General features: G+C 44.7%; 1 protein-coding gene across 3 annotated transcripts in view; it reads right to left on the reverse strand.

Annotated features, from left to right (window-relative positions):
* Window positions 1–2,222: 2,222 nt before the first annotated feature.
* Window positions 2,223–15,231, reverse strand: part of SLC44A2 (solute carrier family 44 member 2 (CTL2 blood group)) — a 63,493-nt gene continuing 50,484 nt past the window's right edge. For 2 of the 3 annotated variants that reach the window (XM_083185125.1, XM_083185126.1), the window contains exons 13-22: window positions 15,010–15,102; window positions 13,784–13,868; window positions 10,855–11,117; window positions 10,186–10,280; window positions 9,620–9,723; window positions 8,864–8,937; window positions 7,390–7,460; window positions 5,755–5,843; window positions 4,076–4,160; window positions 2,223–3,358 (exon numbers count right to left, since the gene is read on the reverse strand). In XM_083185125.1, the coding sequence (XP_083041251.1) occupies window positions 3,237–3,358; window positions 4,076–4,160; window positions 5,755–5,843; window positions 7,390–7,460; window positions 8,864–8,937; window positions 9,620–9,723; window positions 10,186–10,280; window positions 10,855–11,117; window positions 13,784–13,868; window positions 15,010–15,102 (1,081 nt within the window). In that variant the 3' untranslated portion in view covers window positions 2,223–3,236. The remainder of the gene's footprint in view (window positions 3,359–4,075; window positions 4,161–5,754; window positions 5,844–7,389; window positions 7,461–8,863; window positions 8,938–9,619; window positions 9,724–10,185; window positions 10,281–10,854; window positions 11,118–13,783; window positions 13,869–15,009; window positions 15,103–15,231) is intronic. The other variant, XM_083185127.1, reaches the window with a different exon arrangement.

Genomic DNA, 15,231 nt, shown 5'->3' on the forward strand with positions numbered 1-15,231 from the left:
CATGTGTAAGCGGCAAGTATAATAGGGTCCACTATTTTGTTGCATAATGTGTAAAAGTGGTATATGGTGTGGTACACTCAAGGACACACCCCCTTTGGAATGGCCACGCCCCCTTAAAAAAAAAAAAAAGGACTTAAAATGTCAGGGCCTATTTCTAATCCCATTCCTTCCCTCTCGCTCTGCTCTCCTCCTCTCTATCTCGCTTCACTCTCTGAGAATGCACACTGGCACTACTAACACCGCTCACTCCCATCCCCCTGTCATAGTGCCCCCCTGTCATTTTCTCCTGGATCCGCCCCTGGTGGGGCAGATGTATTAAGCCTTAACAAGAGATAAATCCAAGGGTGATGCAGAGAGATAAACGTCCAGCCAATCAGCTCCTTACTGACTTTTTTCAAACACAGCCTGTAACACGGCAATTAGCAGGTGATTGGCTGGACGGTTATCTCTCCTTATCACCCTTGGATTTATCTCTTGTTAAGGCTTAATACATCTGCCCGACTGACCTATAAGCGCACAATCAAATTTGATGTTTTTTTTTTTTTTAAAAGGAATGGTGGCTTATATTCAAGCAGCAGTCTCATGTAGGTACTCTTACTGCATAGAAGACAAAACATCAATAGAGAAAGTTCTCTTGTTTTGGTTAGTATTATGATGCCTTTCGTTAAAGGTGAATTTGACTATCACCATTTTAACCTGACTACCAACAGCTATTAGCATTTCTTTTGTTGTTTTTCTGTCTTTTTTAGGTTTTAAAATGTGCCGTTCATTACCTTGTTTTTTATGTAATTTCGGTTTTTATTAAAAAGGCCATTATTTTAGCGCAGTCTCTGCTATTGATGTCAATATGGTAACACCCAGAAGCTGTGGCGGTACGCGCACATGGCCGCTGACCTCACCGGGGCTGGTTCGGAAGACTCAGCCGCTGACCACAGGCTCCCAGCCACATAAGGCGCGTAACTGGGACAACAGGCATTAACCCAGAATGTACTTAGGTCACAGCTTTAGGCAGCTGCTCCCAGGAATCTGCCACAATATTAAGGATGGCTATGAGTAAGTCATCCTTTTGTACTTCATACAGGTGGAGGCTGTACAAGTTCCAAGATGCAGTCTTCACCAATGTTCCCTCTTATTTTACGGAGTCTGTGTGCGGCCAAAGATTTTGGCTGTGCAACTTTAGAAGGAAATTTTAAATTTTTGTGCGTCACATATATAACTGGAAAATGATGTTCAGCATTTGTGTTAACTTTACTTCAAAATGATATTAAACGTTTAAACATACAAAACACAAACACACAATGTAGTTAATGGGTGAAACACACATTAATTGAGTCCACAACTGCAACAAGGGACCACTGCTGCTTTGTGCGCTCTGTTGTAATGTCTGTGCGCACGCTCGTCGAGTTGTGTGTGCGCACAGCTTAGAGGGAACACTGGTCTCCACACTTTCACTTGAGAGGTTGGAAAGTGGGTATTGGTGGCAGTGGGGGGTTGGGGGAGGCATAAAGTTGAGGTTTTGCATAGGGTGCCAAGAAGCACCCATTTGTCCAGGGAACCAGATTTAACTGTAGAGTGACTGATAGGGTTGGCCATCGATGCTTGGTAACAGTAGTCCATTTGATTTAGAGTCCCCAACCACCATAGATGGAAACCCACCAATGCTAAACATTGGTGACTAATCACTAATGCAGAGTGCCAATCCTGCGAGGCCTACACAAAGACAAACCATAGATGGTAGCAAATTTGATTGTCAGACCTGGGAACGGAGCATAAATGTTACTTAAAAACCTCATCCTGTTCTGCGTAAACAACTGTAAGCAAAGTGACTTTTGTGGAGTAGAAATGACCATAGCACAGTAGGGACTATGTATGGAAATAGTCCTTCCCCCATCCGGTTATGCCAATTTTGATTTCTGTGAAACATGTTCTAGACTCCTCACCTGCACCTATGTATAAAACTCTGAAGTTTTACCATCGGCCTTGGCCAACGCAGGCTGCGGTCAATGTGCCCTGGGGGAAATCTGTGCCTCTTGGTTCCACCAGAGAATTGTCCTCGGCACCTCAGCGGTTTCGAGCTTTATGACCAAGACCTATGTAGATTTGATGGGAGCCTCAAGTGAACAACCTCTTACATAAACCAGATAGAAAAAGGTCTCATCTGAAAACATGGAATACTTTCAGATAACAGCAGTTTCAATGACGGCACAACCCAAAGACACCTATACAAAAAAACAGAACTTTATTGTTTAAATTTTGGTTTCCGCATACGGTTCCAAAGCGCAGGTGTATACAAACTGGGGACGCAATTAAATTTGGTATCTCCGTAAACATTGCATACTGTATTATGCTTATATATTACACACACATAAAAACACTCACTTTACATGCAATTATATATAAAAACCATTAAAAAAAAATCCAGTTAAACTTATGTATAAATAGAACTTTGCACTGAGCATTGACTGGGGGAAATTAGTAGAAAAGATGGCTGTAGCCTCGCTGTATTGTTTCAATGGATGTACGTGCGTACATGTGGCTGCGTCCGATCATACATATAAACCATGCACCCACACCATTGAGTATGTATTTGTGACGTACTGTATATATTGTACATATACATTTTGGTTGCTTCACCATACATGTATTGTGAAGACTGGGAACACGCACAGGCCCAGTGCACAAAGCGTCCACCTTTAGTTCAGGGACTGTAATGTGGGTGTGGCAACTGGTGGCTCGTAGAGGTCATTTGTCAGTCTGGTCTTTGTTCTTTTTGTTCAGTAATTTCTGTAGATTGGTGGACATGAAATACGGTCTTTCTGTGGATCCGTCGTTCCGTTCCAAATCTTCCACTGTGCGGAATGGAATGAGGGGAGACACATGAGTGGGAGGGGGGTCAGGGACAAATAAACAAAAAGGTGGGGCATAGGAAAATTTTAGCAGGTCATGCAATAGTTAAAACAAGGCACTGGGTGTTGGCAGATTACAGACATGAGGTGTCCTGTATGTACATGGAGAGCGAGATTAACCCTTAGTTGCCGGGAGGATTTAGCAGGCCCCTGGCTATATATAACTAGCTTGGTTAAGGCCACGATCTGTCAGACACCGATGGACCCAAGAGCATCTTGACGTGCCCTGGTCTCAATATACACTGGTCTAATTCCGGGGTACGAGGTACAGAAGAAGAGGTTTTAGTAGTTTCAGTAGAGGAAGGAAAGGTTACTGCAACCGCTGTAGTTTCAGCTTTGGCTCTCGCCGGATTTGGAGAGCTCTTGGTCTTTTTTAAGCAGAATGTGGCTGAGTTCCGGGGACATGTAATATGGCCGCTCCAAGGAGCCATCATTCCTCTCCAAATCTTCACCTTGTTTAGCATCAGGCCGCCAGCAAGACAGAGAGAATAAGGGACAGAACGGGTCGGGGCAGAGCAGAGACAGAGCGGGTCAGAGGGGCGGGACAGAGAGACAAAGCAAGTCAGAGGGCGGAGCAAAGCGACAGAATACAGGCAATGGGAGAAGGATTAGATAGAAGTGAGGAAAAATGGAAAAATAAAAACAATATTAATATAGGACAGGCCATAAAGACATTAAAAAGTTCTCCACTTTGGGATAACCCCACCTATGTAGCACTGACAGCAAACCAATTGGAAAATCTGGGGGAGGAGGGGGGGCGTCGATCTTGCAATATTTTTGGTACTGCAGCCGACGGACAGACATTTCTCCTGTTGCTTCACACACGAAGGAACAGTGAAAGGTCTTCTCAGGAGCGGAGCACCGATATCAGGAGTCATACACAGATCTCACAGATATTGGGGACCTACCCTGGTCCCCAATATCTGCAGTGTCATAAAATATATGACTGTGTATGTCCAGTATTAGTCCTCAGATCTGAAGTGGAACACTGTACCTAGGGCCCACAAGCTGCTATATGGGGGAAGCACCAACTAAAGAGATAAAAGGTCTGTCCCAAAGTGGATAGCATCTATTACAGGCAGAAATAGAAAAAGGTTAGATTGCAAGCTATTGGAACAAGGTCTTTCACTGCACCCATGTATTAGTGTACACAGGCAGGAAATACTTACAGAAACACAGGAAGAGTGTGTCCACACACATCCCGTATACACTGAAGAAGCCATGTGCAATCAGGTATGACCCAACGATCACGGTCTGTAGGGAAAGAAATGGAGCGTCACATGGACTAGGTGAGAATAATTTTTAAATCTATCCTCAGTGCTGCTGCTCATCACCCCCCTGTGATTGCCTTCACTGGCTCCATTTTTTCCTACAGAATCCAGTTCAAAGCCCCCTAACGTCTCAGACCTCATCTCAAGACACGTTCCCCCTTGCTTTTGTTGGGATTACCTCCACCCACTTCTACTTCCAAAGCTTCTCCCCACCTCTTGGACTCACTCCATTATCCCATCAGACTAAACATTATACACCAACTCCCCTGTAAGATCTCGCTGCAGGGCCCTTTACTCCACTACTTTTTCCCCTAATTTAAAAAAACTAAAAAAAAAACAAAAACAAAAAAAAACCTCCCACCCCCTCCCAACCAACCGCCGCGCACAAGTTATTACATAGTCGGTGCAGCTGGTGAGCGGGGTAAGCTATGCGGGGATGCTGCACTAAGTGGCCAGACCAGCGGCACAGGCGTTGTGGGAGTGGGCCTGCGCAGTGTGACCTCTGACATCACGCTGCGCACCGGGTTGTGAACAGCCGGGCAGCATTTGAGCAAGTGCTCAGACGCAGCCCGGCAGTCTAATCCCGAAATTGAAATCCTGAAGATTTTGGGGCCAAATCCCAGGATCCCACTCCCGGGATTGTCCACTCTAGTTCCCACCCTGCACTATCCTTGTTCTCAGTTTTCTCTCATGGTCAAGAACTGTTTATAGCAGTCATTAATCTGTCTCGGTTTCCAAACTCCGCTGATACAGTCCAATTTTCAGGATATCCATGTTTGAGCCCAGATGGACTTAAATTAGTAATCCAGTCAATTTAACCATGTGTGCTTTAAAACAAATTGTGAAACTAATGTAAGCGGTCAGCCAGCGGCAGTGTGGTGGCGATTGATACCCCAAGGCCCTTTAACACTACCTGATCATCATCAGTGGCTCCGCAGGACAGGAGAATGCCTTAACTCCATCTACGCAATACATGAGCAAACTTTTTGAGGGAGGACAACCCCATCATTAGGTCACTGTTGATTTTGCCCCTTTATTGGCCATTTGAAGCTTTTTATATTCTATTGTTGTTTTATACAATTACAATTTTCTCTGTACTGTGATGTTAATAATTGTGTAGGCGGTCCTGTCTCATCAATGTGTGAGGAGACCCAACAGCTCGGTAGTGGAGCTACAATGGGGGTGTGGGGGGAGGGGTTCAGTTGGAGGATAGCCGAGAGGGGGGCGGGGCTAGCCAGAGTGTTATCATTGTTAATAATCTGGATATAAAAAAGGTCAAGGAAGAGTTACTGGCTCTTCCAAAGAATAAACCTCACCTAATTTAAAGACATCATATAGAAAAGGTCATTGTAGTGGTCCTACCATTCCCTGACAGAAAATGCTATATATGATTCACGCTGTATATTACACAACAGGAAACAGTTCTCTGTATTCTTCATTACACTTTCACAGAAGTCACGACTCATTAGCGGCATTGGAATCCGTAACCGTAAGTAGAAGAACCAAAGTTTGCCTGCATTACTTGCAGGAATACATCTCTTATGCTCTAGCCATCCCCTCGGTTATGTGTAACTCACCAGGATGGGTACCCAGTAATAATTCAGAGTCGGGGCTGTGTCCTGCACAATCCGGATGCGGTGAGTGAAGAAGAAGAAAGCAAGGATCCCTGTGGATGAGAAATGGTTTAAGACTTATTCACTAAATTCTACAGCAAGCAATCTGGCTAGTGCAAGGGTGGCCAAACCGGTCCTCAAGACCTGTCAACGGTCCATGTTTTTCCAAATCACCTAGCTGGTGCACAGCTGTAGTCATTACTAACTGTAACATTCCCCACATCACCTAGCTGGTGCGCAGCTGTAGTCATTACTAACTGTCACATTTTAAAACCTGCTGCATCATTCCTACTATAGATCCACAGGTGGCCTGAAATACATGTACTGTTGGTAGATCTTGAGGACAGGTTTGTCCACCCCTGGTCTAGAGAGTAATGCTGGGTACACACCAGGACGATAAGGGTCCGATCCCATCAATCTAGATCCAATTCCGACCGATTGGATGTAGATTGTGTGGTGATTGGGCCCTTTTCTGTCCTGGTGTGGACCGATACCAATCCGATGCGCGGTCCCGCGGGTCGGTCGGTCGTTATTCAGATCCTACCTGCAGCAGGTAGAATCTGGAAACGACCATACTCCCGGGTGCGGGGTCGCCATCGGATCGGACAATGCCCCTGTGTCACCGTGAGCGAGTCGGAAGAAACACTGACGACTCGCTAACATCGTGCGCGGGTCGTCCTGGTGTGTACCCCACATAAGGGGACCAAAGCCATCACTCCACATATTATCCCATGGGGCCTGATTCAGCCCGGATTGCATGGCTGCAAATTCACTGCACATGTGACCGGCCTGTGGTACGCACGCGCGAGGCTGTCCTGCAACTCTTATATGCACGCCGTTTGCAAGGTGATTGACAGCAAGTAAGCATCTGGGGGTGGAAACTGGTCGTTCTGTGGGAATGCTGAGGAAAACGTAGACGTGTATTGGGAGTGGCAGGGAAACACTGGGAGGGTCTTAGTGTTTTAGGAGAGGGGGTGTGAGGTAAGCTCCAGGTCATGTATGGATTTTCCCATCGCACTGAGTAAGTCCAGGGCTATGGGGCGCCTGCAATAACATGTGTTCAGTGTAAATGATTAGATGGTGAGCCTGTTACTATGGGTCTTTGACATATTTGCATGGCTGTGAATGGATGTGTAGCCGCCAACATCAATTCTCACAGTGATTACATTCATTTGCAAGGTTGTATTTCCGTCCAGTTGGCTTAACTTCGCGTTGGCCTCTGCGAACTCTCCTCCATGCGATCAGGTGTGAATGTGGCCCATAGTGCCAAGAAAAATCAGGGAGACGCACAGATCACAGGACAATGGCGCAGCAGTAGCCAACATTACAAAGTGTCAAATCAGACAATGGAGAGAACATACAGACCCCACGGTGGCAAACCTGTGTCTATGTGGGCAGTCTCTGGGTAATGATGCCTTGTTGAATAAAGTTATGATTGTACCGTGATACAGATTATGTGAATGGTATCAACAGCAGAAGGCGTGTCATTGCCACGGCTATGATATCAAGGGGGGGGGGGGGGGGGGGGGTTTTACACATTTTTTCGTACCATGTACACAGAGCAAACCTGCACATGGTTGATCGCAATCCTATACTTACCCACGCAGCCCACCACCAGCAATTTCCCTAGGAAGAGCAAGAAGTCTGTGACTTTATCGAGGACGGCAACCCTGCAGAAAGAACAGGAGATCACTGTTACACAGGGAGGATGTAGTGAAATAATGACGGATACCACCAGGGGGCAGCGTAAGAGAAGAAACTGCAGTTTAGTATCCAGAAGTGTAAAACAGAGCCACAACCACATTATACTGCATTAGCCCTCATCATTTTCTCCTCCAGGATCCTCTACTGCAGTGATTTTCAACCTTTTTACCTTGCGGCACACTAAATAAGACTTTAAAATTGCCAAGGCACACTATGAGATCCCCACAGGGCAAAACACATTGACCCTCACAGGAAAAAAACAAACCTATTGGCCCCCACATCAAAAACAATCACACTGGTCCCCACAGGTAACAAAAATAAAATACATTGGCCCTTTACATGAAAAGAAGAGACCAGTTAATAACATTTGAACTGGTGGTGACTGTAAACTGGTTTCGGCATCTCTATATCTGGGGACACACTTGAGAACAGCTCAAGGCACACTGGTTGAAAAACACTGCTCTACTGGGCCAGGACACTTACAATATTATCCATCTCCAGCCTAAGGAGACATTACATCCATCTTCGATTTAGTCTGGTAACTATATACACACCTCAGTGCAGTGAACGGACCCAATTTCTTCTGCCAAATGGAGAATTCATGCTAGCAAATATACCTATACATATTTAAAATATTTTATACTTTATATCTTTTTTCTTTCAATTTTATTTTAGAGAATTCTCTAATTAGATTTAATTTATATGTATGATATATTTTTTATTAAATGTATGTGAATTTTTTATATTAGTACAGGTTGAGTATCCCTTATCCAAAATGCGCGGGACCAGGAGAATTTTGGATAACGGATTATTCCGTATTTCGGAATATTTTAATATTTCAATGATGTATTTTGAAGTATCTTGCATTTATGCTGTATAAAACACATAAAAAAAACACACAAATATATTTTATTACCAAATAAAATACACACAAATATATGTTATGTGTTCAAAAAACAAGGTTTCAAAACATGAAACTAAATGTGTGTACTATCTCAGCACTGAATTTGAATGCCAAGCAATCATTTTCTTGTACATATATAGTGCCAGTTACATATCATGTCCTCAGTAGCGCTGTTACAAATGCCCCCAGTCAGTTTTTAGAAAAAAAATATGAATATTTTTTTTTACTTTCTGGAATGTATGGTTTTTGGAATAAATTCGGATAACGGATATTCGGATACGGGATACTCGACCTGTAGTAGTAGTAGTAGTAGTAGTAGTAGTAGTAGTAGTGTCCATTATTCAGTTAAACCCGAGCACTGTATATTTATTTTTTATCCATGGTTATCCTTAAAACCTAACTGTTCGGGAGCCATGAGGACAGAGTTTGGGAACCTCTGCAAGGGTAGAAGGGACTTGTACTCACCGAACAATGTTTCTCATGAGCAGGAAAAAGGCGTTCCGTGCCGATGTGCAGAAGTTAGTGCCGTATATAGCAATCTGTAACAGAAAGGAGCAGTTAGTCTCTGGAGATGGTGGGTCCGCTCGGTCATCCTTTCTATAGTTCATTATGACATGCAGATCAGTGCAAATATGCAGAGGTCAGGTATACAGCTACATGGAACATAAAGGTAGCCCTTTAAATAGCTAATTTGGTACTCGTTTCCTAGCACGGCACCAACGATTTTAATTGTACGAAATCGGGTCGATCGCATCGCATGCGACTAAATCGACCCGATTTTTAATTGTACAGCCACGCTCATGGCTGATTACAATGTTAAATACCCCCACAGACCCGATTTTTAATTGTATACCCACCCCGATGGGTAATTACTATGTCAAATGCCCCCCCATTGTTAACGCCACGATCAACGCCAACCCAAAGCGTGGCGAGCGCAGCGAGCCCGCAAGGGGCGGCGGTACGCGTCCTCCGACCTTTTCATACCCCCACTATCCACGTTGGTGTGGGAGTTGATATTATATAGTGTGGCGAGCCACCGTGCCCGCTGCGTGGCGAGCCCGCAAGGGGCTTTGTTGCGCTCACCATGCTGTCTGAGTCCAGCCAGTCGGGATCCCGACGTCGGGCTAATGACTGTCGGACCCCTATACCACACCCCCTAATTGAATCTACCCATGATTTTTAAATCATTTTACACTGCGCCCCACAGGGCTCGCCTCTTACCATGATGTAAGCATTGCGGTTGAGAAACTTGATGAACTTTTCCAGACACCAGAAGCAGCACTTCAGGCAGCACAGTAGGAAGTGAGCACACTTATTATCCGCCCCTGGGGGGAAACAGATGGCACAATTATGGTCTTCTGCCTCTATATAGCCCCTTCATTGGGTCTGGGGACATTTTTATTTATTTCTTTAACAGTTTCTTATATAGCGCAGCATATTCCCTATACATATATGGTATCTGATCTATACATCAGTATAGAAAGCATGGTGTTGCCATCACAGCCAGGAGCCGCTATACATTACAAAGTAAGAAGGAATCATCTGATAGGTTGCTAGTGGTTACATCACATCTTCTTTACTTACCTCTAGGACTGTTTTTTTTATACATGCTCTCCATTAGTGTGCCATAGAAGAGTTAACATACCACATTACCTATCTATATACCTTATACAGACTGCCAGCACAGCTACGAACATGGCAATTCATGGCAGAGAGGTACAGACCCGGGCCTACAGGCCAATAGGGGGAACCTAGAACACACAAAAGGTGCCCTGTCCTGACCTTACCTTTCAGTTTGTGGTCCAAGTACTCCAACATGATCCTGATCAGCTGTACAATGGCTAGGATAAGAGACCCAAATGCCAGAGACCCTGTGTGATATCTAAAAGAAGCAACCAAATGAATGACTGTTATAAGTGACATTTAAATTGCAGTCTGTTCAGCTGCTGAATGGAGCCAATAGCAGAGACCTGGCAGACACGGCCAACCCCTGGTTCGCCAGGTGTTGTGAAAGGACAGCTGCCACAGTTAGCAATCCTTAATAGCAAATCTGTGGCAAAGCATGCTGGGACTTGTGGTGTCACAACAGCTGGAGAGCCAAGCCCGCCCCCTACGTGAAATGCATTTAACAAAATGACTCTTATGTCGTTAATGTAAGAGACAAACTTCATGGCCAAGGATTGGAAACGTTACATGCTGTGGACTATTGGGGGCAAAAAAGGAAGAGACTATGAACTGTGGCTTCACTGTATTGTGCTGCTGTCAGAATCCAGCACGTAGGAATTAGAATTGTATAGAAATGGAAAAATAGGAAATAAAACATGGAATGGATCAATAGATTTCCCGGCCGATGCTGAGCAATGTGTGTGGCCTCCCTTCCGCTAGTATACCACCAACGCCACATGCTGTTACCTCACAGGTATGACTCGTACATTGGTTTCTGGTCAGTACCTCACCTGAGAGCACGGCCCAGGGAAGAGAAGATGGGAAACGCTGGCATATCGTCTGGTTTCTTGAAGGCCCAGTAATAGGAAGCAAAAGCTCCGGCCAGAGTCACCTGGCCCAGCGCAATGACGAAGTTTGCTAGCCAGAGAAACATGAATGCATTGTAGATCTGGAAGACAATCAGGTACTTATGGTAATAGGTCTCGCCACCATAGAATGCAAATTGGCAGGTGGCGTCCGGGCACAAGCGGGTAACGTTGGTGGTGTTGAACGTCTGAGAGGAAACAAAGAACAGAAAAAAACAACAAAAACAGAATAATCAATAAAAAAACACTTATTTCAGGACTATTAAAAACATTCAAATGGATGGATTACACCAATTCAGTGGTTCCCAAAGAGCCCCAACAGTACAGGATTTAAAGATATCCATGCTTTAACACATTATTTGATTGAACATCTGTGCTCAGTCATGCATATCCTAAAAACCTGGACTTTGAGAAGAGAGCTTGGAAACCATTGCGGCGGCTCAGTGTTTCCCACCTGCTGCGTTCAAGGAACAAAAACAGGGCATGGTTTTCCAGGTCTCCTCACAAAAATCACACAGGAAATAATTTGCAACACCTGTGCTCCAGCACAGAATCTGGAAACCATGCACTGTCTGTGTGCACTGATAACTGGAGTTAGGAAACACGGCTCTGGCATTTCAGCTTCGCCATCCAACGGACCCTTCTCGAACATGGTGGAGGCAGCCATTTTGTGGGTTATACCAAAGCAAAAAAGGACTTGAACATTTCAGGCAAAAGAATTCTTCAAATGTACTTAATAAATCTGCTTTAAAGACCAGCAAAAACACAGTACCCTGCAGGAAACAGGTGGGTGGGTCCTTTATGTTGGTTTCCGCAGGCCTCCAGCCCAAAATACCCCACCGAAAGGAAATAGGTACAGAGTACATAGGTCTGTTGTTATTATGGGGAGGAAACAATAGCACTTATGAAGGAAACCGCTCCATGCCAATGTCCAGATCTACTGAACTGCATGATCAATGTAATTCCCTGCAGCAGTCTGGCATGCGCACTACCACTGTTCTAGTCCAATTCACTGGATGCAATATTTATTGGCCTGCTTTAGGCATCGGCTCAGCAGATCTGCCCTCTGGTTACCTGTACATATGTCCTAGCTTAGATCACTGCCTATGATTGAAGAGCAGCAGTCACAATATTTAGGGTACGTATTGGCTGCACAGTTCGGTCATTAACTGTAGTAGATTTCTAGTATATTCTACACCGGGCCTAGCCAACCTGTGGCTCTCCAGCTGTTGTTAAACTACACATCCCAGCATGCCTTGCCACAGTTTTGCTATAAGGAAATGCTAAAACTGTGGCATGGCGCGCTGGGATGTGTAGTTTCACAACAGCTGGAAAGCCACAGGTTGTCCAGACTCATTCTACACACTAGCTGTAGCCACGCCTTCATATGCAAAGGCAATCCAGTGTCACCTTCTCCAGGTGCGACAACTGAAGTCGTACTCAAGGGGAGGAGTCACTGGTCCCATTTTGCATATGAAAAACAAACAAACAAAAAGAAACAATCAATCAATGAGGGTTCCACCTGTGATGGGATATCAATGAGATGGTCTCATGGAGAGCCAGATGTATCAAGCTTTAAAAAGTGATAAGGTGGGGTGTGATAAAGACTTTCAGCTAATACAAAGGGTCTTCATTCGGGAACCGTAATGGGTCAGCAATACCGTATGTAAAAAGCAGAGTGGGGTAATTGAGGCTAATAGATCTACCAGTTTACCTACAGAGATGGCCGAGCTAATAAAAGGCTGAGGAACGATGGTTGTTGTACTGGAACGGAGTTAGTGGTGGTGGAGGAAGACATTTTCGTACAGTGGTTAATGATCAGCTAGACAAGTATGACTACCACCAGTAGAGGGCAGTATAGCAGATCCCAATGGAATGGAGGATTTACAAGAATGGGAGTTGCTGAATAACAATCTACAACTATGTCCCAATAGCATTACTAAACTATATTAAATGAATACATATATATATTAGTGTCAGCATACTCCACAGCGCTTTAAGCCTACAATCTATAGCAGGGGTATTCTCCATGCATCCCAGCATAGCCTGCTAAAATGTTACTACTTGGGCATACTAAAACTTTGGCGTGTATGCTGGTATATGTAGTTCCACAGCAGCCCGAGGCCTGCATGTTAAGTACTCATGATCTATAGGGATCATATGATCTGGAGACAGAGGGGGAAATTTACCAAGATGTGTATTCTACTTCACATGTGATGTTGCTATGGGCAACCAATCAGAATCTACTTCTTATTTATTTAGCACCCTCTAGAACAGGGCTGGGCAACACCGACACTCCAGAGGTTAATGAACTACACATCCCAGGATGCTTTGCATTAGTTTTGCTATGTGGCCATGCTGAAACTGATGCAAGGCATGCTGGGATGTGTAGTTCATCAACATCTGGAGGGCCGGTGTTGCCCAGCCCTGCTCTAGAAGATAGTAGACAGGATCTGATTGGTTGCCAATAGCAACATCACATGTGAAGTAGAATACACATCTTATACTTTTTGTACTAGATCATTGCATTGCAAAACCTGTGCAATATTGTATACAATAATTGTGCCGTGTATGGGCACCTTTAGTAAATTTCCCCCAGAATGTCTGATTTATGGCCTCCACTAATAGGTAGCCCACTTATCGGACACCTGCCCAGTCAGGCTAACCGCACAGTCCATTTAATTCTTTGTGAAGGACACTCTCTGACCAACACACACACACACACAGCATGTGATGAAAGGCAGAACCTGTTTCCGTAATCAGACGATTGACACTACAGTCATACAGTGACAGTACCACAATGGTAATCATGTACACTCAAACGCATCTGGAGCGGTGACACATGGGCACTTACCTCGGGGTTACAGGTTTTGCCAGCAAAATCACAGAGAGTTTCATTAAAGATCTTATAGACTGCCTCATTGGAGGTGGAGAGGAAGCTGTGCGCAGGAGTTAAAGGATAATTCCAAGTTTACTTAATGCAAAATGCTTAAGTGTCCAAGAAAGGAATCTTCTGCTGCTAGTTGCTTGGTGGCTATCCAGGCTTGCAGTTCTAGTAGCGGAGAGCAGCCCCCAGGGACATCCTAGCGCTACGTGTAAAGATTTCAGTAATAACACCAACTGCTGCAATAAGGGTTACTGGTCCTCTCCAGTGATATCACTAAGCTCCCTGGTGGTGTTCTATATCCAGCACAGAATACAGAGCTGCAGACAAGGCTACACAAAAATGGAAGCAGGCAGCAGCAGGTTACCTCGATCATAAGAGGCAAGCATAACCTGGGGGTTACCAGGATGCCCGATATTCACATGAGTGATCCCTAGCTGCATCTCAGAAGCAGAGCGGGTCACACAAGCCGGCATGGAGGTGTCCATTTATAGAGTCAGCACCTGCTGCTTTTGAATCGATCACCTGCGTTCAGCTCTGTATCAGGCGCAGAATTTGTATATCTGGAAATAACATGTAATATATACTTCCAAGTGTGTGTGTGTGTGCGCGTACGGTGGTATCACTACTTTAGTATTGTGTCTTCACACAGAAATCTGCTCGGTGAGGCGGAGTGTGTGCTGCAAGACTTAACTCTTTATGATCCATTGAATGTTTCTAGTGTATCCCAGAAATAACAACACTAGTAAGATAGATATATAAGGCCCCAGAAATATGGTTTGGTCATTCTCTTTTTAGTACATAAAGCATTGTGGGATGCAGTTAGAATCCCAGCGGTCGGAATCCTGGCGTTCAAAATCCCGACGCCCGATTCACGTCCCCTCCCTTGTCGGGATTTCGTCGGTCAGGATTTTGAACGCCGGGATTTAGTACCAATCCCAGCATTGTAGCCTGTACACCAAAGCATTGTGATTCCTTCTATTTCAATAATAGAATACTTTGAAAACATTTTCCATATTAGACATTTAAGTGGACGCTGGGATTTTAAATGGCAGCCATCATCACATAAATACATTTTTTAATAGTGTCCATTTAAATGCACAAGGTCATAAAGGGATAATGGCTTTATGTCTGTCTGATGGAGTGTATCAGGAAAGGCACTTCGTATAGAAACAATGTCAGACAATAAAGGATACACTGCAGTGATGGCCCAGTAGGCGATACAGAGACACACCAGTAAGAACGTGAAGAGAGGGAAGACCAAAGAACACATCACATACCCGACCGCCCTGGGAGAGAAAAGGCACACGTTACCAACAGCTCCTTACGGGGCACACAGGTCTCACACACGCGGACCAGCTGGGCATGGCATTTCTCATCCCCCCATTGTCTCACCAGCTGGGTGTAGCATTTCTGAC

Source organism: Crinia signifera, chromosome 4, assembly GCF_055691185.1.
Source record: "Crinia signifera chromosome 4, ASM5569118v1, whole genome shotgun sequence".
Taxonomy (NCBI): domain Eukaryota; kingdom Metazoa; phylum Chordata; class Amphibia; order Anura; family Myobatrachidae; genus Crinia; species Crinia signifera.